A 25,269-nucleotide genomic window follows, 5' to 3' on the forward strand; every position below is an offset into this window, starting at 1 on the left:
TATTGAGTAATGGAGATGAACATTTCATATTCGCTCACAGCACTCCATAGAAACTGCCCTACTAAAGCCCCGTACACACGTAGCGAAAGTCGGCCGAACGATCCGCCGTCTTTTGTCCAGGGCTGTCGTGTCGGCTGAAAACTGCAAAAGACTGCACATGAATTTTGTCGGCCAACAACAGCCGACTGCAGAAGTGATGTCATGTGATGGTTAACTTTCCGTGTGTTTTTTCTTTTCTGAGCATGCCCAGTCTTGCTAATCGGCTGTTTGTCGGCCGAATTCTGTACTGACTGGCGAACAATCGGCAGTTCTGGTGTTGGCCAACAAAAATTTTAATGCCTGCACAACAGATTCTGTGCGGCCGAAAAGTCGCTGTCGCTGTCGGTTGTCGGAAGCATCATACTAACAAGCCAACAATCAGCCGATCGTTCGACGGCCGAATATTTACGGCCGACAATCGCTACGTGTGTACGGGGCTTTACACTCACTAATGATTTGCTAACTGCTAAAACCAATGGCTACTACTCCATACTCCTACTACTTGACCTCCCTGCAGCCTTTGATATTGTTGACCACCAACTCCTTCTCAATAAACTCTGTTCCCTTGGCCTCCAGGATCCTGCTCTATCCTGGTTCTCCTCCTACCTATCACAGTGCTCCTTCAGTGTTACCTACAACTCTGTCTCTTGCTCTCATTTGTTGGGAACATGACAATATATATCAAGGAATGTATGCAACTCTTGGTGGGAGATTATAATTGTTTATTGAAAGTGTAGGAACGTACAGACTGTCACACTTTCAATAAATGATTGTAATCTCCCACCAAGAGTTGCGTTATTTTGGACACTGGGCACTCTCCTTCCTTCTCATTCAAGCATTCCCCCATCCACTTGTAGGCAGGTTGGAAATGTGTGTGCAGTTAGTTGTCCAGCAGCTGGCCCAGGTGGAACTGTAAAAAAATGATAAAAATGAAATTGTAAAAAATAAAATAATAAAAAAAAAAACTACTGACAACAGTGGTGGAACTACCAGGGTCACAAAGGTCACACTTGTAACCAGGCCCTGTCGTTCTGTCAGCAGTCTCGTAGGGAAGGGCCCCGGCCAGGGGTTAGGGGGACCCTTTATGGTTTCTTGCTCCGTGGCCTTGAAGGTTCTAATTACACCACTGAATTGCTTAAATGAGAAGGAAGGAGCAATACATGTCCAAAATAATGCAACTCTTGGTGGGAGATTACAATTGTTTATTGAGAGTGTAGGAACGTACAGATTGTCACACTTTCAATAAATTATTGTAATCTCACACCAAGAGTTGCATTATTTTGGACACCGGGCGCTCTCCTTCCTTCTCATTCAAGCAATCCTCCATCCACTTGTAGGCAGGTTGGAAATGTGTGCGCAGTAAGTTGTCCAGCAGCCGGCCCAGGTGGGAAAAAATTGAAAAAAAATTAAAAAAATGTTAAAAAATAAATAAATAAATAAACTACTGACACCAGTGGTGGAACTACCAGGGTCACAAAGGTCGCACTTGTGACCGGGCCCTGGCGTTCTGTCACCAGGCTCATAGGGAAGGGCCCTGGCCAGTGGTCAGAGGGGCCCTTCATGGTTTCTTGCTCCGTGGCCTTGAAGGTTCTAGTTACACCACTGCAATGCTTGAATGAGAAGGAAGGAGCATTCAGTGTCCAAAATATTGCAACTCTTGGTGAGAGATTAGAAAATGTTTATTAAAGGGGTAGGAACGTACAGATTGTCACACTTTCAATAAATTATTGTAATCTCACACCAAGAGTTGCATTATTTTGGACACCGGGCGCTCTCCTTCCTTCTCATTCAAGCAATCCTCCATCCACTTGTGGGCAGGTTGGAAATGTGTGCGCAGTTAGTTGTCCAGCAGCCGGCCCAGGTGGGAGGAAAGGGTAAACATTTTCAGCTCAATTCCCGAGCTTTTGGTTCTGGCCGGCCCACATGTGCTATAAAAAGAAAAGAGGACAGCTGAAATCCTTGAGATCTGTGGGCTCCAGAGAACGTGAACTTGGGTTCAGGTGTGTCGCAGAGTGGTGCTGAAGAAACTGGGGATCACGGACAGCAACCCAGCCATGGACTCTTGCCTCACGGAGGTATGCCTGGACCACTGGTAGATAACAGATGCAGCGCTCTGAACAGGGGAACCTCTATATAAAGTTCATGGAAGGAATCCACAGATGAGTGCTCTGGCTCCGACAACAAGTAAGCTAACAAATCCAGTAAGTGAATCGGCAACTCCAAATCCATATAGAAAATGTATTCATTACATGAAAAGAGCATACAGGAAGGCTAAAGCCTCGTACACACGCGTCGAAAATTGGCAGGGAATTTTCGGCCAACGTCCGATCTGCCGATTTTCGGCTTGTTAGTATGATGCTTCCGACAACCGACTCAGACTTTTCTGATCTAGTGTGCAGACTATAAAATTTTTGTCCGCCGTCAAAACACGGCCGATTTTCGTGCAGTCAGTACAAATTTCGACAGGGAAAAATCTAATGAGCAAGACTGGGCATGCTCAGAGAAGAAAGAACACAAAGAAAGCAACCCAACACATGACATCACTTCTGAAGTAGAATTTTGTCGGGCGAGAAAATTCGTGTGCAGTCTAGGCACATTCCAACCAACAAAACACAACTCTGGACAAAAGACGGACGATCGGTCGGCCGATAATCGTTGTGTGTGTATGGGGCTTTACATGTTTTAACAAACTGCCTTGATCCCAGCACAATAATGAAGTGAGATACAGAGTATATATAGTGCAAAAAACTCCACCTACCCAACAAGCACCATTATGGACCACTATGTTATCTTTTTTAAGATCTAGCCAGTGTTTTGGTGTACTGTGTGAGGTGCTTTTACTAAGGGAAGAGATTAATTTTATTCCCTGCTTTGCAGGGAAAGAAAATCAATTACGTCCCTGCTAACAAGATGGAGATTTGCCTTGGTTACATATGCAGAGCTCCCTCCAGCCTCGCTTCCTGACGATCGGCGGGTGCCAGCACACATCCATTGGCTGGAACCCACTGATCGGCTTCTGCTGTGACTTAAATATCTAGGCGATTAAAGCGTTAAATATGTGCCTAGCCAGTGTTTTTTCGTGTACTGCATGAGGTGCTTTTACTAAGGGAAGTAATGGATTTTATTCCATGCATTGCAGGAACACAAAATCCATCCAGTCCCCGCGGACAGGACATTCCATCAGGAAAATCAATCCATTCCCTGCGGACTATCTTGTTTACATAGAGCTCTGTCCTGTGTGTCTTCCCCAGAATCGGTGGGTGCCGGCGGACATCCATTGCCTGGCACCCACTGATCGGCATCTGATGTGTTTAGTCACAGCACAGCAGGGGCACCGACCTGGAAATGCTGGTACTTAGTAAGCGATCCAGAGCACTAGAGCCACTGTCCCATACATCGTACACGTCGGCAAGCAGGTAATACTGCACACAGTGAAGGTTCATCTCTAAGTTGGGGAACCGCCTTAATGCTGGATTTTTCACATGACCACAGTCTCTGCCTGGTCTCGGGCATGATGAGCGTGCTCCACACAAAAAGTACCCCCGTGTGGGGGAAGGAAGCCTAAGAGAGGAGTCCCCACTACCTTTGGGCATTTGGGTTGGCATGGGAAGTACTCATAAGTTGGGGGTCTGAACAGGAGTTTTGCCCAGTGCAGCGGGGAGCAAAGGACAGAGTGAGTACCCCAGCGCACCCAGGGGCATACAAGGGGAAAGACTGCCAGATGTGGCATACTTTCCAAGGATAGCGTCGTGCTAAATCCTAATCCCTTGTCCTAAGGCAGTGGTCCTCAACTTCTGTCCTCGGGAACCAACAACAGGCCAGGTTTGCAAGATAACTGAAATAGATCACATATAATTTGCTGCTCAGCGATTGCAGTATTCTAGTCTGCATCTCCCCAAGGTAATACCTAAAATCTGGCCTGATAGTGGGTCCTGAGGACAGGAGATGAGAACCACTTTCCTAAGGCGTCCTTCAGAGCATCCAGGTAGGCTGGTAGTCAAGCAGCCAGGTGGACTGGTAGTCAAGCAGCCAGGAGGGCTGGTAGTATCAGGACTGTGTGAGGTTCTGCTGAGGAGACAATATACTCCTGCATACATTTTGACACTTTGTGCTGTTTCACTAAAAGCGACTGAAAAAGCTCCTGGTTCATAAACTTTGCCACTGAACCATGGAGACTGAGGTTATTCCGGAGGGAGTACAGTCCAGGATCTTAATTTTTGTACAGAGAGAAGGAAGTTGTCCTCACCTGATGTTTCTTCAAGTAGGTTGGGCATCCCTTAATCCCTAACCCCCCTCCCCAAGTTGTTTTCCCTAATAAAACAGTAAAATAAAGCCCATGGACTTATTTTTTGTGGTTATAATTTGGGGAGCCATGTCATCTCCTGGTGTTGGTCCACTGTGTTTTATCAAGTCCAAAGTCAGCACAGCCCTCTATCAGGAAATTCTATAGCACTTCATGTTTCCCTCTGCTGACCGGCTTTATTGAGATGCTGGTTTAATTTTCCAGCAGGACTTTGCACCGCCCACACTGCCAAAAGTTCCAATACCTGGTCACATGATCATGTTATCACTGTGCTTGATTGGCCAGCAAACTCACCTGACCTAAACCCCATAGAGAATCTGTGGGGTATTGTCAAGAGGAAGATGAGAGACACCAGACCCAACAATGCAGATGAGCTGAAGACCGCTGTCAAAGCAACCTGGACTTCCATACCACCTCAGTAGTGATGTCGCGAACCTAAAATTCGCGGTTCGCGAACGGCGAACGCGAACATCGGCAAATGTTCGCGAACCGGCGAACCGGGCGAACCGCCATAGACTTCAATAGGCAGGCGAATTTTAAAACACACAGGGACTCTTTCTGCCCACAATAGTGATGGAAAAGTTGTTTCAAGGGGACTAACACCTGGACTGTGGCATGCCGGAGAGGGATCACGCAAAAAAAAGTTCTTAAAAATTATAATTTTTTGATAGAGAGCCAATTATTGGAAAAATTAAAAAAAAATAAAAATAAAAAATTTCTTTGGATTTAGCATCTGGGGGGTCTAAAAAGTGTACCTGTGAAGTTTCAGCTCTGTAGCATGTCCAGAACCCCTAAAAAACAGCATTTTTCTTATATTTTCAGGAATATGGCTTCTCTGCGGCTGGCTTTTTCTCTTGCAGGCATTTAGCGGGCATTTTTTTAGGCAGGCATGTCATTTTTTGTATTTAGTGTCTGGGGGGGTCTAAAAAGTGTACCTGTCAAGTTTCAGCTCTGTAGCATGTCCAGAACCCCTAAAAAACAGCATTTTTCTTATATTTTCAGGAATACGGCTTCTCTGCGGCTGTCTTTTTCTCTTGCAGGCATTTATCGGGCATTTTTTTAGGCAGGCATGTCATTTTTTGTATTTAGTGTCTGGGGGGTCTAAAAAGTGTACCTGTCAAGTTTCAGCTCTGTAGCATGTCCAGAACCCCTAAAAAACAGCATTTTTCTTATATTTTCAGGAATACGGCTTCTCTGCGGCTGGCTTTTTCTCTTGCAGGCATTTATCGGGCATTTTTTTAGGCAGGCATGTCATTTTTTGTATTTAGTGTCTGGGGGGTCTAAAAAGTGTACCTGTCAAGTTTCAGCTCTGTAGCATGTCCAGAACCCCTAAAAAACAGCATTTTTCTTATATTTTCAGGAATACGGCTTCTCTGCGGCTGGCTTTTTCTCTTGCAGGCATTTATCGGGCATTTTTTTAGGCAGGCATGTCATTTTTTGTATTTAGTGTCTGGGGGGTCACAAAAGTGTACCTGTCAAGTTTCAGCTCTGTAGCATGTCCAGAACCCCTAAAAAACAGCATTTTTCTTATATTTTCAGGAATACGGCTTCTCTGCGGCTGGCTTTTTCTCTTGCAGGCATTTATCGGGCATTTTTTTAGGCAGGCATGTCATTTTTTGTATTTAGTGTCTGGGGGGTCTAAAAAGTGTACCTGTCAAGTTTCAGCTCTGTAGCATGTCCAGAACCCCTAAAAAACAGCATTTTTCTTATATTTTCAGGAATACGGCTTCTCTGCGGCTGTCTTTTTCTCTTGCAGGCATTTATCGGGCATTTTTTTAGGCAGGCATGTCATTTTTTGTATTTAGTGTCTGGGGGGTCACAAAAGTGTACCTGTCAAGTTTCAGCTTTGTAGCATGTCCAGAACCCCTAAAAAACAGCATTTTTCTTATATTTTCAGGAATACGGCTTCTCTGCGGCTGTCTTTTTCTCTTGCAGGCATTTATCGGGCATTTTTTTAGGCAGGCATGTCATTTTTTGTATTTAGTGTCTGGGGGGTCACAAAAGTGTACCTGTCAAGTTTCAGCTCTGTAGCATGTCCAGAACCCCTAAAAAACAGCATTTTTCTTATATTTTCAGGAATACGGCTTCTCTGCGGCTGTCTTTTTCTCTTGCAGGCATTTATCGGGCATTTTTTTAGGCAGGCATGTCATTTTTTGTATTTAGTGTCTGGGGGGTCTAAAAAGTGTACCTGTCAAGTTTCAGCTCTGTAGCATGTCCAGAACCCCTAAAAAACAGCATTTTTCTTATATTTTCAGGAATACGGCTTCTCTGCGGCTGGCTTTTTCTCTTGCAGGCATTTATCGGGCATTTTTTTAGGCAGGCATGTCATTTTTTGTATTTAGTGTCTGGGGGGTCACAAAAGTGTACCTGTCAAGTTTCAGCTCTGTAGCATGTCCAGAACCCCTAAAAAACAGCATTTTTCTTATATTTTCAGGAATACAGCTTCTCTGCGGCTGTCTTTTTCTCTTGCAGGCATTTATCGGGCATTTTTTTAGGCAGGCATGTCATTTTTTGTATTTAGTGTCTGGGGGGTCACAAAAGTGTACCTGTCAAGTTTCAGATCTGTAGCATGTCCAGAACCCCTAAAAAACAGCATTTTTCTTATATTTCCGGAATACGGCTTCTCTGCGGCTGTCTTTTTCTCTTGCAGGCATTTATCGGGCATTTTTTTAGGCAGGCATGTCATTTTTTGTATTTAGTGTCTGGGGGGTCACAAAAGTGTACCTGTCAAGTTTCAGATCTGTAGCATGTCCAGAACCCCTAAAAAACAGCATTTTTCTTATATTTTCAGGAATACGGCTTCTCTGCGGCTGTCTTTTTCTCTTGCAGGCATTTATCGGGCATTTTTTTAGGCAGGCATGTCATTTTTTGTATTTAGTGTCTGGGGGGTCTAAAAAGTGTACCTGTCAAGTTTCAGCTCTGTAGTATGTCCACAACCCAAAAAAAACAGCATTTTTCTTATGATTTTTAGTAGAAAACTAATGCAGTGTCTTTCCAGCTGTCTTTTTTTCTTTCTGGCAAGCTGAAATATGATATGCCAAGGCAAACATGCCTATCAGTTGAGCTATGACACAGACAACACTGCACACATGGGGAAATATGTAAAACAAAAAACAGGAAAAGGAAATTAGGTGACGGTAACAAAACATGATATTGTGATTGGCCAAATAAAAAGTCACCTCGCGATGAGGTCGCGCCAAAGTCGCGCTAAGTCGCGCCAAAGTCGCACTGGAAGCGACGCTACTTTAGTGGTAGCGGCAGTGTAAACCAGCACTAAAACATCCAGTGTGTGAATACGATCAGGTATGATGTTTTATCGGTCAAGTAGTGTAAGGGTTACGCCCGTTGCCCGCTTCACAGTGACAGACCAAACTCTGACAGACCAAACTCCCCGTTTAACAGTCAGTCAGTCCATTTGCACAACCGCAAACTCCCAATTTGCACAAGGTTGGATACCAAGCTAGCCATGTCCCGTTCCTTGTCCTCACTGACATCATTGAAGGTCTCTTCCTCCACCCAGCCACATACAACACCAAGGGTCCCCGAAAGGTGAGAACAAGCCCCCTGGGACGCCTGCTGTGGCTGGTATTCCACCTCCTCAAAGCCACCTTCCTCCTCTGACTTCTCTTCTTCAGACTCCTCTCTCTGCGTTGCCACAGGTCCAGCAATTGACAACGACAAGGCTGCTTCTGGTGGTGATGAGGACCACAACTCTTCCTCTTCATGCTCATCTACAGCCTGATCCAGTACTCTTCGCAGGGCACGCTCCAGAAAAAACGCATATGGGATGAGGTCGATGATGTTGCCTTGGGTTCGACTGACCACCAGGGTTGTCATCTCCGCAAAAGGACGCATGAGCCTACAGCCATTGTTCATGAGCATTCAGTAACGCGGCCAAAAAATACCCAGCTCCGCAGAAAGAATGAAAGAAAATGAATGTTTTTTTTTATGAAAAATTATCCTGCGGATCGCTTTTGGTCTGTACACAATGAAGCAACGACCTTATCATCTGGGGTGTGCCAACACAATCCTAGAGGTGATCGCTTCATTGTGATACGCAAGCCCCTTCACCACGACAAGGTAACGATCACGAAGGGGAATTGACACATGTATGTGCCTTTTTTTTTGTTTTTTGTTTTTTTGCAGCCACAGTGTAGCACCAGAGGCCAGAAAAATTAGGCATGTACACATGCATGAAAAAGTAGGTATTGTTGCAGCCGCTGCTGTAGCAGCGGCCTGAAAAATTGAGGTTTTAAGGCAGAAAGTGCACTAAAACATTGCTGCTTGAACCGTAGTTGGTGGCGGAGACGTCACGTAAGTCATCCGGCATGCAGAGAATGATTATATACAGCAGCGTGTGGACCATTTTTAGGCCAAGGCTTCTCAGTCATCACCAGGCCTTTTTTAGTCAAATGCATCCCCCACTGTCAGTCCCTTCGGGATCCATGCCTCATTCATCTTAATAAACGTGAGGTAATCAAGACTTTTTTGACCTAGGCGACTTCTCTTCTCAGTGACAATACCTCCTGCTGCGCTGAAGGTCCTTTCTGACAGCACACTTGAAGCGGGGCAGGCCAGAAGTTCAATGGCAAACTGGGATAGCTCAGGCCACAGGTCAAGCCTGCACACCCAGTAGTCAAGGGGTTCATCGCTCCTCAGAGTGTCGATATCTGCAGTTAAGGCAAGGTAGTCTGCTACCTGTCGGTCGAGTCGTTCTCTGAGGGTGGACCCCGAAGGGCTGTGGCGATGCATAGGACTAAAAAAGCTCCGCATGTCCTCCATCAACAAGACGTCTGTAAAGCGTCCTGTCCTTGCCGGCGTGGTTGTGGTGGTAGGAGGAGGATTACTTTCACCTCTTCCCCTGTTGGATTCCCGTTGTGCTGTGACATCACCCTTATACGCTGTGTAGAGCATAGTTTTTAACTTATTTTGTAGCTGCTGCATCCTTTGCGACTGCCGGTAATTGGGTAACATGTCACAGACTTTCTGCTTATACCGGGGGTCTAGTAGCGTGGCCACCCAGTACAGGTCGTTCTCCTTCAGCCTTTTTATACGAGGGTCTCTCAACAGGCATGACAGCATGAAAGACCCCATTTGGACAAGGTTGGATGCCGAGCTACTCATGTCCAATTCCTCGTCCTCACTGATGTCATTGAAGGTGTGTTCTTCCCCCCAGCCACGTACAACACCACGGGTACCAGATAGGTGACAACGAGCACCCTGGGATGCCTGCTGTGGTTGGTGTTCCTCCTCCTCAAAGCCACATTCCTCCTCTGACTCCTCTTCCTCACACTCCTCTTCCAGTGTTGCCGCAGGTCCAGCAATCGATGGTAAGGCTGTTTCTGGTGGTGGTGATGGTGACCACAACTCTTCCTCTTCCTCTTCACGCTCATCTACGGCCTGATCCAGCACTCTTCGCAGGGCACGCTCCAGGAAAAAAACATATGGGATGATGTCGCTGATGGTGCCTTCAGTGCGACTCACTAGGTTTGTCACCTCCTCAAAAGGACGCATGAGCCTACAGGCATTGCGCATGAGCGTCCAGTAGCGTGGCAAAAAAATACCCAGCTCCGCAGAGGCTGTCCTAGCACCCCGGTCATACAAATACTCGTTGACCGCTTTTTCTTGTTGGAGCAGGCGGTCGAACATTAGCAGTGTTGAATTCCAACGTGTCGGGCTGTCGCAAATCAAGCGCCTCACTGGCATGTTGTTTCGCCGCTGAATATCTGCAAAGTGCGCCATGGCCGTGTAGGAACGCCTGAAATGGCCACACACCTTCCTGGCCTGCTTGAGGACGTTCTGTAAGCCTGGGTACTTCTGCACAAAACGTTGCACAATCAGATTCAACACATGTGCCATGCACGGCACATGTGTCAACTTGCCCAAATTCAATGCCGCCAACAAATTGCTCCCGTTGTCACACACCACTTTGCCGATCTCCAGTTGGTGCGGGGTCAGCCACTGATCCACCTGTGCATTCAGGGCGGACAGTAGTGCTGGTCCGGTGTGACTCTCTGCTTTCAGGCAAGTCAACCCCAAGACAGCGTGACACTGTCGTATCCGGCATGTGGAATAGCCCCTGGGGAGCTGGGGGGGTGCAGTTGGTGTGGAGCAAGACGCAACAGCAGAAGAGGACTCAGCCGAGGAGGTTAGCAAAGAGGATGGAGTAGGAGGAGTAGAGGAGGTGGCAGCAGGCCTGCCTGCAAGTCGTGGCGGTGTCACCAACTCCTCTGCAGCAGAGCCACGCATTCCATGCTTGGCAGCCGCCAGCAGGTTTACCCAATGCGCAGTGTACGTTATATACCTGCCCTGACCGTGCTTTGCAGACCAGCTATCAGTGGTCAGATGGACCCTTGCCCCAACACTGTGTGCCAGACGTGACATGATTTCTTTTTCCACAATAGAGTACAGGTTGGGGATTGCCTTTTGTGAAAAATAATTTCGGCCGGGTACCTTCCACTGCGGTGTCCCAATAGCGACAAATTTTTTGAAGGCCTCAGACTCCACCAGCTTGTATGGTAAAAGCTGGCGGGCTAAGAGTTCCGACAAGCCAGCTGTCAGACGCCGGGCAAGGGGGTGACTCTGCGAGATTGGCTTTTTGCGCTCAAACATTTCCTTCACAGACACCTGACTGTGGGCAGGTGACGAGCAGGAACTGCTGAAGGTGAGAGGCGGAGGGGCGGGTTGTTGATAGGGGGCATGGAGGACAGCAGTGGTTGACGTGGCTGAAGATGCTGGACCAGGAGGAGGATGGTGGCTTTCAGTTTGTGTGCTGCTTTTACTCATGTGTTGATCCCATAGGCGTTTGTGATGTGAGATCATGTGCCTTCGCAAAGCAGTTGTACCTAGGTGGGTGTTGGACTTCCCACGACTCAGTTTCTTTTGCACAGGTTACAAATGGCATCGCTGATATCAGAGGCAGACACACAAAAAAAATGCCACACTGCTGAGCTTTGCAAGGACGGCATTCTGGTGGTGGCAACAGCTTGCGTTGATTGGCGTGCTGTCTGGCTGACCCCGGGTGCCGAATCTACATGCTGTCTGACTGCGCCACTAGCTCCTTGCGATGACCTCCTCCCCCTGCTTCCAACTCGTCTCCTCCTCCTCTCTGTCTCCCCATCTGAACTTTCCCCCTCTTCTTCTGCTCTTCGAGCAGGCACCCAGGTGACATCCACAGACACATCGTCATCATCAGCCGCTTCACTTGACAACTCAGCAAAGGCAGCAGCAGCAGGTACAACATCATCATCATCACAATGTACGTCCATGTGTATAATGCTGCCTGACTGAGACATATCCCCGTTATCTACATCCTCTGGCACTAATAGTTGCGCATCACTTATTTCTTCAAACTGATGTGAAAATAACTCCTCTGACGGATCAAGTGAAGCGGCTGTGGTGCTAGTGTTGGTGGTGGTGCCGGCGGGCTGGCGAGTGGTAAATTGAGAGGTGCCCGAAGCTGAGCTGGAGGAGGATGGTGCATTAAGGTTCCGAGCGGAAGCTGTAGACGATTGGGTGTCCTGTGTAAGCCAGTCAACTATGGCCTCAGAATTTTTTGAGTTCAGGGGCTGTGGTGGCCTCTGAACACTGGGCATTATTCTAGAGCCTAAGGAAATCACAGCACCACGACCACGACGGCCCTTGCGGGGTGGCCTGCCTCTGCCTGTCATTTTTTTTTTAATGTGTTGTTACTGTTGTACTATGAGTGCAAGCTGCTGTGCCACCTTATATATCAGTGGTGGGTGGGCAGTGGCACAGTACACTCTCTGTGGACCTGACAGCAGTCACTGGCACCCAGACAACTGCAATTTAAAAAATATATATATATTTTTTTACTTTGCAAGCTGCTGTGCCACCTTATATATCAGTGGTGGGTGGGCAGTGGCACAGTACACTCTCTGTGGACCTGACAGCAGTCACTGGCACCCAGGCAACTGCAATTTAAAAAAATATATATATATTTTTTACTTTGCAAGCTGCTGTGCCACCTTATATATCAGTGGTGGGTGGGTGGGCAGTGGCACAGTACACTCTCTGTGGACCTGACAGCAGTCACTGGCACCCAGGCAACTGCAATTTAAAAAAATATATATATTTTTTTTACTTTGCAAGCTGCTGTGCCACCTTATATATCAGTGGTGGGTGGGCAGTGGCACAGTACACTCTCTGTGGACCTGACAGCAGTCACTGGCACCCAGGCAACTGCAATTTAAAAAAATATATATTTTTTTTTTACTTTGCAAGCTGCTGTGCCACCTTATATATCAGTGGTGGGTGGGCACACAGTGGCACTGCAGTGGGCACAGTACACTCTGTGGACCTGACAGTCACTGGCAGCCCAGGCAACTGCAATAATAAAAAATATTTTTTTTTTCAATTTATTGCAACAAGATGCTGTGCCAACGTATATATATCAGTGGTGGGCAGTGCACTGCAGTGGGTACAGTGCACTCTGTGGACCTGACACAGCACTCACTGCAATTATGACAGAGAAAAAAAAAATATTTTTTAAAATGCCAGGTACTGTGCCTGTGCCACCCGAAATGAGTGTGGTGTGCACACAGTACAGTCTGTGGTAGGTCTGTGGCCTCTCACACACAGCGGGCAGGCAACTGCAGTGTACAATAGATATATATATATATATATATATATATATATATATATATATATAAAGAAAAAAATCTATTACCTTACCAGCCCTTGAAAGGGCTTTTGGGGACACTATATATATATATATATGTATATATATAAAAATAAAAAAATCCTCAATTACCAGCCCTTAAAAGGGCTTTTGGGGACACTAGATAGATATATATATATATATATATATATGAAGAAACAACTCAATTACCAGCCCTTAAAAGGGCTTTTGGGGACGCTAGGTATATATATATATATATATATAAAAAAAAAAAAAACCACAAATACCAGCCCTTAGAAGGGCTTTTTGGGGTGCTGATATTACAGCAGTAGTGGACCAAGAACACTGCAAGACCAGGAACACTGACTAACTGTCCCTAGCTTAACAGCAGCAGCAGCAGCAGCAGCTCTCTCCCTATTCTCACTACACACACTGCTTCAGAATGATCTAAGATGGATGCTGCCCTTGCTTATTTATAGGAGGTGGGAGGGTGTGGGAGGGAGGTACGCTGATTGGCTGGAAATGTGTCTGCTGACTGTAAAGTTCAGGGTCAAAGTTTGCCTCAATGATGTCTTATGGGGGGCGGACCGAACATCGCATATGTTCGCCGGCAGCGGCGAACGCGAACATGCTAAGTTCGCCGGGAACTGTTCGCCGGCGAACAGTTCTATACATCTCTACACCTCAGCAGTGCCACAGGTTGATCGCCTCCATGCCACGCCGCATTGATGCAGTAATTCATGCAAAAGGAGCCCCGACCAAGTATTGAGTGCATCCTATACTGTACATGGCCAGACTTTTCACTAAGCCAACATTTCTGTATTAAAATTCCTTTTTTTTATTGGTCTAATGTAATATTCTAATTTTCTGTGATACTGAATTTTGGGTTGTCACTCGCTGTAAGCCATATTTATCAAAATTAAAAAAAAAAGAAATGCTTGAAATACATCACTCTGTGTGTAACACATCTATATAAAATATAGGAGTTTCACTTTTTGAATTGAATTATTGAAATCCATTAACTTTTTGATGATATTCTAATTTTATGAGATGCTCCTGTAGAAGGTAAAACATGAAGTGAGCGTCAATTTCTTCATTCTCCACAAGCTGGAAATCTCAGTGGAACGCACAGACAGGAAGTGATGTAAGGTAAACGCAGGAAGTGATGTAGAGAAAAGACAGGAAGTGGTGTAGGGTTATAAAGAGGAAGTTCCGGGTAAGAACTGAGTCGGGAGGAAGCAGAGAGGAGACATTGGTGGAACTGGCAGCTGAGGAGGTAATGAGATATTATTTTATATTTACACCAAGTAATTCCCTTCCCGTCATATCCATCCTCGTAAAACGATGGACACCATGTCTTCTCAGGTTTTTGTTCGAAGTGATTCTATCTGGTCTAGGCAGTATGTTATTTGAGTAGGGATGAGTCAAATGTACTTGAGTTTGCCCTGAGTAGGGTTCAACGGACATGACTAAAGTTCAGGTGCCAAAGCCAAACCTCTTCGAAATCAACGAGAGTCGAATGTAGGGTTGCCACTTTTTCTTCAAGTCAAACCTGAACCTTTTTAGCATACACTAAAGGATTGTAACAGACCTGGGACACCTTTGGGCACTCCAAAGAGAATAGTAATGCAGCGTGCATAGTAGGTTTGCCACCCGCCTGGGATTCACCCAGACAGTCCGGGTTTTGAACCGTGTGTCTGGGTTTCAGACCATCTGAAACCCCGGACACAATATTCACAAAGGACTGTGGCTCCCCAACCAACCAAGAACCACAACTGCATTGGTGTGCACATGGGCCCCACCCCCATACACGGACAGGAGAGGGGAGAGGGCTTGGTCTGCTTCTCCTCCTCTAGCCCCTGCCCCTCTGTCTGCCCACCCACACTCCAATCCTGGCATTCTGTGCCTCAGGAAAGGGATGTGTAGGATGGAAGTTTGAAGCTCAGAAACCGGCGGGATACATCATCGATGCCTGAGCCTCCATCCCCGGGTGAGACACCATCCAATGTCTGTGACTGAAGTCTTCCCCTCCCTCCCTTCTCTCTCCTGCCTAAAAGCAAGTGAGTACACTAAGGTGAGGGGGACTCAGATGTAAGGGGTACCTTGTGGACTCTGATGTAAGGGGAGCTTTGGGAACCCAAATTTAAGGACGAATGCTGGGAACTCTTGACGTAAGTGGGAGGTTTGGTAAACAGAAACCCCCTAATATTAGAGTTCCCTATTACACCAGAGTCCACAGCGTTTCCCCTTAAAAATAAGCGGCTAAAGTGTTCAGATTTGGCTTGAAGAAAAGGTGGCAACCCTAGTACATAGTGCCCCTGCACCCTCCTGTCAGGCCCTGTTCCGAGCCACATTCCTGTCTGTATATTTTGTCTACGTTTCAGGGGGACTGAAACCCAGATACATGATTCAAAACCCAGACTGCCTGGTTAAGTTTCCGGACAGGTGGCAACCCTAGTCGAATGTTAAAAATCAGTTCTGGCCATTTTCTAGGCTAATAGGAATTGTCAAACTGGCGGCGAGAAGAAAGAAAGATGGCATGGGTTCCTCCTAAATTTCATACCAGGCCCTTCAGGTCTGTTTCTCTGATTTGCAAAGCTACTACGTGCACTTCTGTTTACATATTTAAGATCTACCAGGTGGATAGTCAAGCCTCATCTGATGCTACTTGTGGACGTAAGGTGCTACAAGCTGCTCTCTGAGTCTTTCGAGCCCTTCATGCCCTGTTTGATATATGGACCTGTTGTAGGGTTGCCACCTAATCCCTTTTAAAACCAAACACATATAATTAATTACACAGGTTCTGTGGCTGATTAAGGTGGTAATTAAACTCTTTTGGTGCCTTTTCTGCATTAAATTAGCCTCAAAACTTTTGTAGTTCATATGTGTTCGGGTATAGAGGGATGAGATGGCAACCCTAGCCTGTTGGCGTTGCTTGCTGTGCTGCCCACCTCTCAGTTGGACTGATTTTGGACCTTCCGATCCTAATGATTTAAAGAAGCCTGTGTGCTGTACTATATAATCAGGACAATAGGAATTGTGAATTATTACAAGGAGTTCAAGAAAATTTTTGGTTTACGTTCAGTGAGATGGAAGAGTCCTGCAAAAAAGCATATTAAAGAGGTTGTAAACCTGCAAAAAAAATTTTTCTTCTTTTTGCAACCTGTAAGAGAAACACATAATGAGCATACTAGCTCATTATGAAATACTTACCTTAGAACGAGCCCCCGCCGTGCCATCCACTTACCTGTATGACGGGCGAAATTTCCAGTCGCCCGTCTTCCGGGATCGCGGCTTCCGGCCATCTGATTGGCCGGAGCCGCGGTGATGTCACTCCCGCGCACGCGTGCGGGAGCCGACGGTCACGGCACGGGTCTCTGAAGGAACGGCACCAGCGGCCGTTCCTTCAGAGCGCATGCGCCAGTGACGTCACTGGATGCATGTAAGGTAAATATCTCCTAAACGGTACATGTTTAGGAGATATTTACAGTACCTATAGGTAAGCCTTATCATAGGCTTACCTATAGGTAAAAGTGTCAGAGGAGGGTTTACTTCCTCTTTAAGCAGTCTGAGGGGTCAGAACTCTGGAGGAACTCTGTGCAGACATTATTCTTTCCAGTACAGTCCAAATAATTCTAAGTGGGTAATTTCTCTACAGCAAGGAGAATCTCATGACTACCTCAACGAAAATGGGCAAAGACCAAACCCATGTGACTGAGAGGATATTAGACCTCACCCTGGAGATCATCTACCTGCTGACCAAGGAGGTAAGGAGGATTCTGGGAGGGTCACATGACATGAGATAGCTTTATTAAAACACAGACCGGAGTGGAGGTGTAAAAAAGATTCTAGGAAGTCCATGGTGATAATTGTTATTATTCCTTTACACAGGACTATAAGGTGGTAAAGAAAACCTCTGATGAGCCATTGACACCTAGAAGCCTTCTTCCCTGCACATCACCCATCACAGTGCCTCCACCTCACTGCCTGACAACAGGGGTAACCAGTGCCAAGAAGATTCTAGAAGTCACCAACAAGATCATTGAGCTGCTGACAGGAGAGGTGAGTGGTGCCGGGAATTCTGGGACATTATTCAGTAACAGACAAGGTATGTGTCTGGATGGTGACTGTATCATTGCGTGTGTCAGGTTCCTATAAGGTGTCAGGATGTCACTGTCTATTTCTCCATGGAGGAGTGGGAGTATTTAGAAGGACACAAGGATCTCTACAAGGACATCATGATGGACAATCAGCCGCCCCTCACATCACCGGGTAAGAGGAGACTTTATTGTAAAGGAGAGAGCAGTACGGAGGTTCCACCTAGATCCCCCATCATCTGATAAACACATAGAAACAATGTATTCAGTCAGTGTGTGTGTTTCCTACAGATGGATCCAGTAATGGGAACCCACCAGAGAGATGTCCCCGTCCTCTGTATTCCCGGGATTCCACACAGGAAGGTCACACCATCCCTCACCATCATCAGGTAGATGGGACTGAGGATGTAGACATAAAAATATATTCTAGGCAACGAAATTATATTCCATCAAATAATCGCTTGATCCTTTTATAAATATTTTCTATCATCTTTGGCGTTTAGGGTGAAAAAGTGAAAGACATCAAATTTGAGGTTAAAGAGGAAGAAGAAGAGATGTTGTTGAGTGGAGATCAACGGGCTATGGAGGAGGGGGAGATGATTATGGAAAGTAAACAGGAAGAATCTTCTCTACATATGGACACAAGTAAGTAATAAAATCTAAGCCTAGGTTGACACATGAATCGCATATGAATTGCAAAGGAACTTTGTGCTATTTTTTGTGCTATTCCTGCACAATTCACATGTGATTCAATCTGGTACGATTTGAGCCCATTCATTTTGCAGTGCATGCAGCGATTTTGGGAACACAATGCAAATGGTTCTTATGGTCGTTCCCAGCAATTGAGGTGGAGATACTGTACATCATATGAAAGGTCCATCTTAATCCCTAATATAACGTCATGTTCCCAACAAATGAGGAGGAGATACTGTACACCATATGAAAGGTCCATCTTCATCCCTTAATATAACGTCATGTTCCCAACAAATGAGAACATACTGTACACCATATAAAAAGGTCCACCTCCATTCCCCAATATAACGTTGAGTTCCCAACAAATGAAGAGGAGATACTGTACACCATATGAAAGGTCCATCTCTATTCCTCAATATAACGTCAAGTTCCCAACAAATGAGGAGGAGATACTGTACACCATATGAAAGGTCCATCTCCATTCCTCAATATAATGTCAAGTTCCCAACAAATGAGGAGGAGATACTGTACACCATAGGAAAGGTCCATCTCCATTTCCCAATATAACGTTGAGTTCCCAACAAATGAGGAGGAGATACTGTACACCATATGAAAGGTCCATCTCCATTCCTCTATATAACGTCAAGTTCCCAATAAATGAGGAGGAGATACTGTACACCATATGAAAGATCCATCTCCATTCCTCAATATAACGTCATGTTCCCAACAAATGAGGAGGAGATACTGTACACCATATGAAAGGTCCATTGCCATTCCTCCATATAACGTCATGTTCCCAACAAATGAGGTGGAGATACTGTACACCATATGAAAGGTCCATCCCCATTCCTCAATATAACATCATGTTCCCAACAAATGAGGAGGAGATACTGTACACCATATGAAAGGTCCATCTCCATTCCTCAATATAACGTCATGTTCCCAACAAATAAGGAGGAGATACTGTACACCATATGAAAGGTCCATCTCCATTCCTCAGTATGATGTCAATTTTCTATATGTATTCATATTTTGGGGTTTTAAATGCAAGTGTTAAGTGTTAGTCTGGTATAAATTAAAATTCTGTTAAGTGTTAGTCTTGTATATATAAATTAATGGAAGACATGAAGAATACGTATAACATTTATTTAAAAATTGATTTCCAACAGATGGAAGCTATGTCCGGAATGGCACAGAAAGCGCCAATCTTTTATCTATAGACTGTTATAAAGACGATAATGACATCACACAATTTTCTACAGGAATAAATTCTGTTACTCAACACAGACCTAACTATTTAGAAAGATTATTGGATCCCTCTAATCCCGAGGAATCTTCTTATAAATCACATCACAGTGTTGGAACAATGATAAATCCACATAACCCCAAGACATCCCTAAGTTCTGGAGATCACACAGGAGAGAGTTCCTTGTCTAGTTTGGCATGTAGGAACATATCGCTTGTTAGACACGAGAACAGTAACAAAGCCGAGCGTCCTTATTCATGTCCAGAGTGTGGGAAGTGTTTCGTTCACCAAGGACATCTCATAAGACACAAGAGAATTCACATGGGTGAGCGTTCGTTTTCCTGTTCAGACTACGGGCAATGTTTCATTAAGGAAGAAGACCTTCAAAAACACGAGAGAATTCACGTGCAGGAAACAGATCTTCTAAAACACCAGAGAATGCACAAGAGTGAGCGTCCTTTTTCCTGCTTAGAGTGCGGGAAGTCTTTCAATCGTAAGGGAAAACTAATGGTACACCAGAGAATTCACACAGGTGAGCGTCCGTTTCCCTGTTCAGAGTGTGGAAAATGTTTCTCTGAGAAGGGAAAACTCGTTATACACCAAAGAATACACACGGGTGAGCGTCCTTTTTTCTGTTCAGAGTGTGGGAAGTGTTTCACTGAGAAAGGAAAACTTCTTAGACACCAGAGAATACACACAGGTGAGCGCCCTTTCTCATGTTCGGAGTGTGGGAAACCGTTCATTCAGAAAAATGACCTTCTTAGACACCAAAGAATTCACACAGGGGAATATCCATTTTTCTGTTTAGAGTGCGGGAGAGGTTTTAATGTGGAAGGAAAACTTCGTAGGCATCAGAAAAGTCACACGGGGGAGCGTCCTTTCTTGTCGAGAGTGCAGGAAATGTTTAAGTGAGAAGGAAGACTTCCTGTACACCAGATATCTCACACAGAAGAGCATTCTTTTTCTCGTTCGGAGTGCGGGAAATATTCCAGTGAGAAAGGAAGCCTTGTTGGACACCAGAGAATTCACCACAGGGAAGCCCTGTTTTCATTTTGAGAATGCTGGAATTTTTTTATGTAATGCAGCACAATGTAATTACTCAACATTCCAACAAGGTGGCAATAGGGCCTGAATATCATGGCTGAACCCAGTACGGCAGTACCTTACAGGAAGACTTGCCATTTCTAACCTGTAGAAGACACGTTAGCTGGTTTGCAATAGCCGACATCTGATGAAGGAGGTGAATGGTAGCAAGTGTGGTGACAAGGTCACCTGGGAGGCAGAAGAAGGAGGTCCAAGGTAGCAGCTCAGGTCCCTACACTGTCCCTCCTCCACCGTAACCTTGCCCTATGCTAGACACATTGTCCCTCACCAGCGAGTTCTTGTCTGTGACCTAGCCACGTTGCCAACTGCAGTGGGTCACTGGAATTTATTAGCACTGCCCTCACTAAAGATGGCCGCCAAGGTCATCCAGTGCACCAGCGTCCAATCGGATGGTTGCTTCCCTAATGACATCTACGCAGGCCTCAGAGGAACTCTTCTCCTCTGTATAGCAGCTGCTATAGCAGCGCTACCTACTACTACACCTGTCTAGAGGCCTTCGTGTCTTTATCCCTACCAAAATTGGGTTGACCCCCTTTTCTTTTTCTGACACTCTATCATGTAAAAAAAAAAAATCAACACTGAGTTTTGGAGCCCCTCATTTTGGGTGTAACGAATATGAAGATCTGGGAATTCTTGATAAAAATCAAAACAGAAGATTAGTAATCCCAAGATCTATCCTTCTATAGATTGGAGGATTGGTCCAAGTGGTGAAAAATGTGACTCACATTATATCGGGGGTTTGGTGGTAACATTTAGGGGTGTGGTTTGATAGATTTGCAGGGTTTAAATGATAGTAATAGGAAACTGAAAACAAAACAGCATTGACATTTTGTTCCACCCTCACGTAGTTGGTACCATAGCACTAAATTGTGGTAAAACATGGCCAATTATGGAAAAACATGGGGCAACACACTGGTGATTGATGACAGCAGGTGTTTAGGAAATTGGAAAATTATGACAATACATGAAAAATTTTACCAAAAAAATGGTCAATGTCTTTAATACATAGACAATAAAATGCAGAAACAGTAATCTGGTCTGTCTCTTTTTTGCATTCTGAAAAATGTGCACAAGGATCCAGCCTACCTAAAAGTTAAAGATGAATGTAATGTAGTATCTAATCAGGATTTGCACCCTTACATCAGTGATAACGAAGAGTGGTCAGTGGTGGACACTGCAATAGGACATCTTTAGATTGGTGGTAAGCAGAAAAAAAGCACACAAACTATCATGGTCAGAGGTCAGGCTTTGAGACCAGTAGCTATAGAAGTAGAAACCAGCAGGATAAGTAAACAAGCAGGTCACCGTGCCGGATGATGTGGACTCACCAGAGTTGCAGAGTCTAAGAACTAACCGGTGTTCCCCCAAGCTCCTGATGGTAGAGGTGGGTTTTGCTGAGTGTTAGTACCAAGTCCCTTTCTTCAGGATTGTCCCACTAGTTGTTGAGCAACCCAGGGTACAGAAGCAGATATAGCAGGTAGGGGTCAAGCAGAAGCATAGTCAGTAAAAAAAAGTCAAAGGTCAGTAACAATTGGTTGCAGGTAGGGATCAAGTGGAAGTGTAGTCGAGAAAGAAGCCAAAGATCGGTAGGTAATGGTTGCAGGTTAGGATCAAGAGGAAGTGCAGTCAGTAAACAGGTCAAAGGTAAGTAGCAAGTGGTTGCAGGTTGGGATCAAGCAAAAGCATAGTCGAGGAACAAGCCAAATGTCGGTAGCAAGTGGTTGTAGGTTGGGATCAAGCGAAAGCGTAGTCAAGAAACAAGCCAAAGGTCAGGAACATGTGGTTGCAGGTTGGGATCAAGCAAAAGCATAGTCAAGGAACAAGCCAAAGGTCGGTAACAAGTGGTCACAGATTGGGATCAAGTAAAAGTGTAGTCAAGGAATAAGCCAAAGGTCGGAAATAAGTGGTTGCAGGTTGGGATAAAGCAAAAGCGTAGTTAAGGAAAAAGCCAAAGGTAAGTAACGAGTGGTAGTGGAGATAAGGACAGCTACAGGTACAAAAAGGAGCAAGATATCGGCTGGAAAAAGCACAATAATCTGGCAAACAGGAAGTGCAGAGACATGGTTTAAATCAGGAGGTTTGTGGAAGAAGTAAAGGGTTCAAGCTTCATCTGAAATGAGAGACAAGACAAGAAAGTCCAAAGGATCAGACAGGGGGCTGTCCAGCATCTCAGGAGGCTCAGCAAGAAAAGCCATTCCTGGACACAGCAGAAGTTGTGGGTTCAGATCCTGATTCCTAAACTTACAGACAGCTAGAAAAAGATGATGGCTCTAGTGAAGGCTTTGGGAAGAACCAGCAAATGAAGCTATTACAGATGGTGGGTTGATAACTGCCAGAGAATGTAGTATGGATGGTGGGAGAAGGGTCTCTAGAGACCTCAGTGTGCGTATTGGGTAGGGATGAGCCAACAGTTCGGTCCAAACCGAAGACTTTGGGAAGAACCAGCAAGGGAAGCTATTGCAGATGGTGGGTGGGAACTGGCATAAAATGTAGTATGGATGATGGGAGAAGGGCTGCTAGAGACCCTAATGTACATATTGGGTAGGGATGAGCCAACAGTTCGGTCCAAACCGAAGACTTTGGGAAGAACCAGCAAGGGAAGCTATTGCAGATGGGGGGTGGAAAACTGCCAGATAATGTAGTATGGGTAGGGATGAGCCAACAGTTTAGTCCAAACCCAGGTTTGGACCAAACTTTGGCTGTTGGGGCATATGAATGAGCACTCAAACTTTTATATAAAATGAAAAAGTGCACTGATAAATGTGAGTGTGCTGCTACCAAAGGTGTATAAATGAAATAGTGTAAAAAAAGTTTGGTGCGCTACTAAATTGCAATAAAATGAACAATGTCAATCATGCATACAAAATGATGTACAAACAATTTGAAACAATTTAAAACAAATGAAAATGTGAGTGAACAAAGTCTCTGGTTTCTCTTGCAAAGCAATATAATGTGTTTTACGTGAACAACTCCACCAGAAAAAAGCTAAATAGATGAATGTGCAAATGAAGTCCAGTGTTCATGTAAATTTCAAAAAAAATCACTGGCGGCCGTGAGAAAACCAAGTGCTGCTGCAAATCATCGAACGTGACGTGAAAATCCCATCACCTGGTGAATTCACCGCTCATCAGCTTTAGGTAGATTTAGGGCAAATAGACAGAATATGAATCCAAAGGGACCTCTGTAGATAACCAAAGGGAGTTCTATGTTGGAATCCACCCTCGTGTGTGACAGGGGAGGAGGGGGGGGGGGCTGCTTACCAGATCCCACTGTTTCCAAACATGTAATCAGTGTAGACTCTCTCTGGATACATAAATGAGGGACTCCTGGTGCTTCCTGGTTCTTCTCTCGGACTGACACTCATATAGGGTGCACCATGAAAATGAGGGAAGAGACTAATAGTGCATTACCTTTTATCACATTTATTAGAAAATGATTACCCTTGTCTTGGAGGTCTCTGGATTGCAAAAATAAATCCTTTTTATGCTTACTTTTAGCATATGTTTGTGAGTATAATGTATGGCACCTTTTTTATTCTTCCAATAAATGTCTTGTGATATTGCACTAGGTCGGTGCGCCCTTCTCTTGTTTTCTATGCTTTAAGTGGTTACATTTATTCAGTAGTAAGTATAAATACACTATCATATTTTATTTCTGTTTGTTTTGTTTTAATGAGTTCAGTAGGTTTTTATTGTTCATGACAACAGAATAAAGCCAACAGATTTCAGGGGCTCATCACCCCCTTCATCAAGGCTGGGAAATGACAAGATAGTGAAAGATATGGAAGATTGAAAAGGATTTACCAAAAGTGTACTAATAGCAAATATCAAAGTAATAAGGAATAATATACATAACCCTTAAAATATCATCATGCACATACAATATGTCACACTCGACAGGGGCCACCCACAAAAACGCAGCAAATAAGCATCAGTAAAAATATAGTAAATAGGAGATTCTAAAGAATGATCATATTTACTGATTTTTGGGTAGTCACTGCTGAACATGACGCACTGCACATGGGTAAATGGCCGGAGGTCGGGGATGCCTATGATCATTTATGCACAGCCTTATAATCAACTTTACACCTATATTTTTTATGCAACAATTGACTTTGCTTTTTTTTTTATAATTTTTTATATTGATTATATTTGAAATGATTTATAAGCCAGGTGTATAATAAAGTGTGCTATGTAATTAAAGAACGAGACAGCAGAGAAAATGTTAAAACACGATGAGAGCGGCAGTTTCTACATTCGCCACAAGGTGTTAATCTCTCTAAGAATGCGGAGAAGGCACAGACAGGGAGTGATGTCAGGTACAGACAGGAAGTGATGTATGGTACAGACAGGAAGTGATGTCAGGTATAAATAGAAAGTTCCCGGAGAGAGGTGAGGCGAGAGGAAGTAGAGAAGAGACATTGCTGGAACTGGCTGCAGAAGAGGTAATAAGATACAGTAAAAACTTGGATTCCGAGCATAATTCGGTCCGGAAAAATGCTTTTAATCCAAAGCACTCTTAAATCAAAGCGAATTTCCCCATAAGAAATAATGGAAACTCAAATGATTCGTTCCACAGCCATTCATTCATAACTCCTTCAGTTTATAGTCCATATAAAAATATTATAGCAATGTGATAGGTTGTATGTCCATCCACAAATGGCCGTCTCCACAAAGAGATTAGAAGCAAAATCCAGCAGGAGCTACATTGATAATTAACGATGATCATGATTAAAAGAGGCACATCTACATATGCAGACATCTGGGGTAAAGCTGTCCACATAGACCATCCTCCGTACCCCCCCCCCCCCCGACTTTCACCGCTGTTAGTCTGCAGTCGTGACCGGGAAGACTACCCTACAGGAGCGATCTGAAAGCGTGGCTTGAATCACTCGTGGAGTGCAGTGTGGAAGAGATGATGTCAATGGCGGTGAGGAAGATGGTCTATGTGGACAGCTTTACCCCGGATGCCTGCATACATAGATGTCCCTGGTTTAATCATCAACCATGTGAGTTGCTAAATGTTGAACCTTCATTAAATGTAACCATATTGCTACACAACATGAGTGCTGACATCGCGGGCTCCCTGGAAAGGTAGTTGTCCTTATGTTAATGTAATTAGCTACAGTATTTGTAATTTTTTACCC

General features: G+C 44.8%; 2 protein-coding genes across 2 annotated transcripts in view; both read left to right on the forward strand.

Moving 5' to 3' along the window:
- The window catches only part of LOC309563418 (uncharacterized protein), a gene marked incomplete at its 5' end in the record, with an annotated part of 91,787 nt that extends 71,819 nt beyond the window's left edge, over positions 1-19,968 (forward strand). The window contains one exon of the mRNA XM_082267815.1: positions 19,552-19,968. Within this exon, the coding sequence (XP_082123941.1) occupies positions 19,552-19,931 (380 nt within the window). The 3' untranslated portion in view covers positions 19,932-19,968. The remainder of the gene's footprint in view (positions 1-19,551) is intronic.
- Positions 1-25,269, forward strand: part of LOC309564402 (uncharacterized protein) — an 880,901-nt gene that overhangs the window by 830,389 nt on the left and 25,243 nt on the right.

Source organism: Pelophylax lessonae, assembly GCF_965119305.1.
Source record: "Pelophylax lessonae genome assembly, chromosome: 9".
Lineage (NCBI taxonomy): Eukaryota > Metazoa > Chordata > Amphibia > Anura > Ranidae > Pelophylax > Pelophylax lessonae.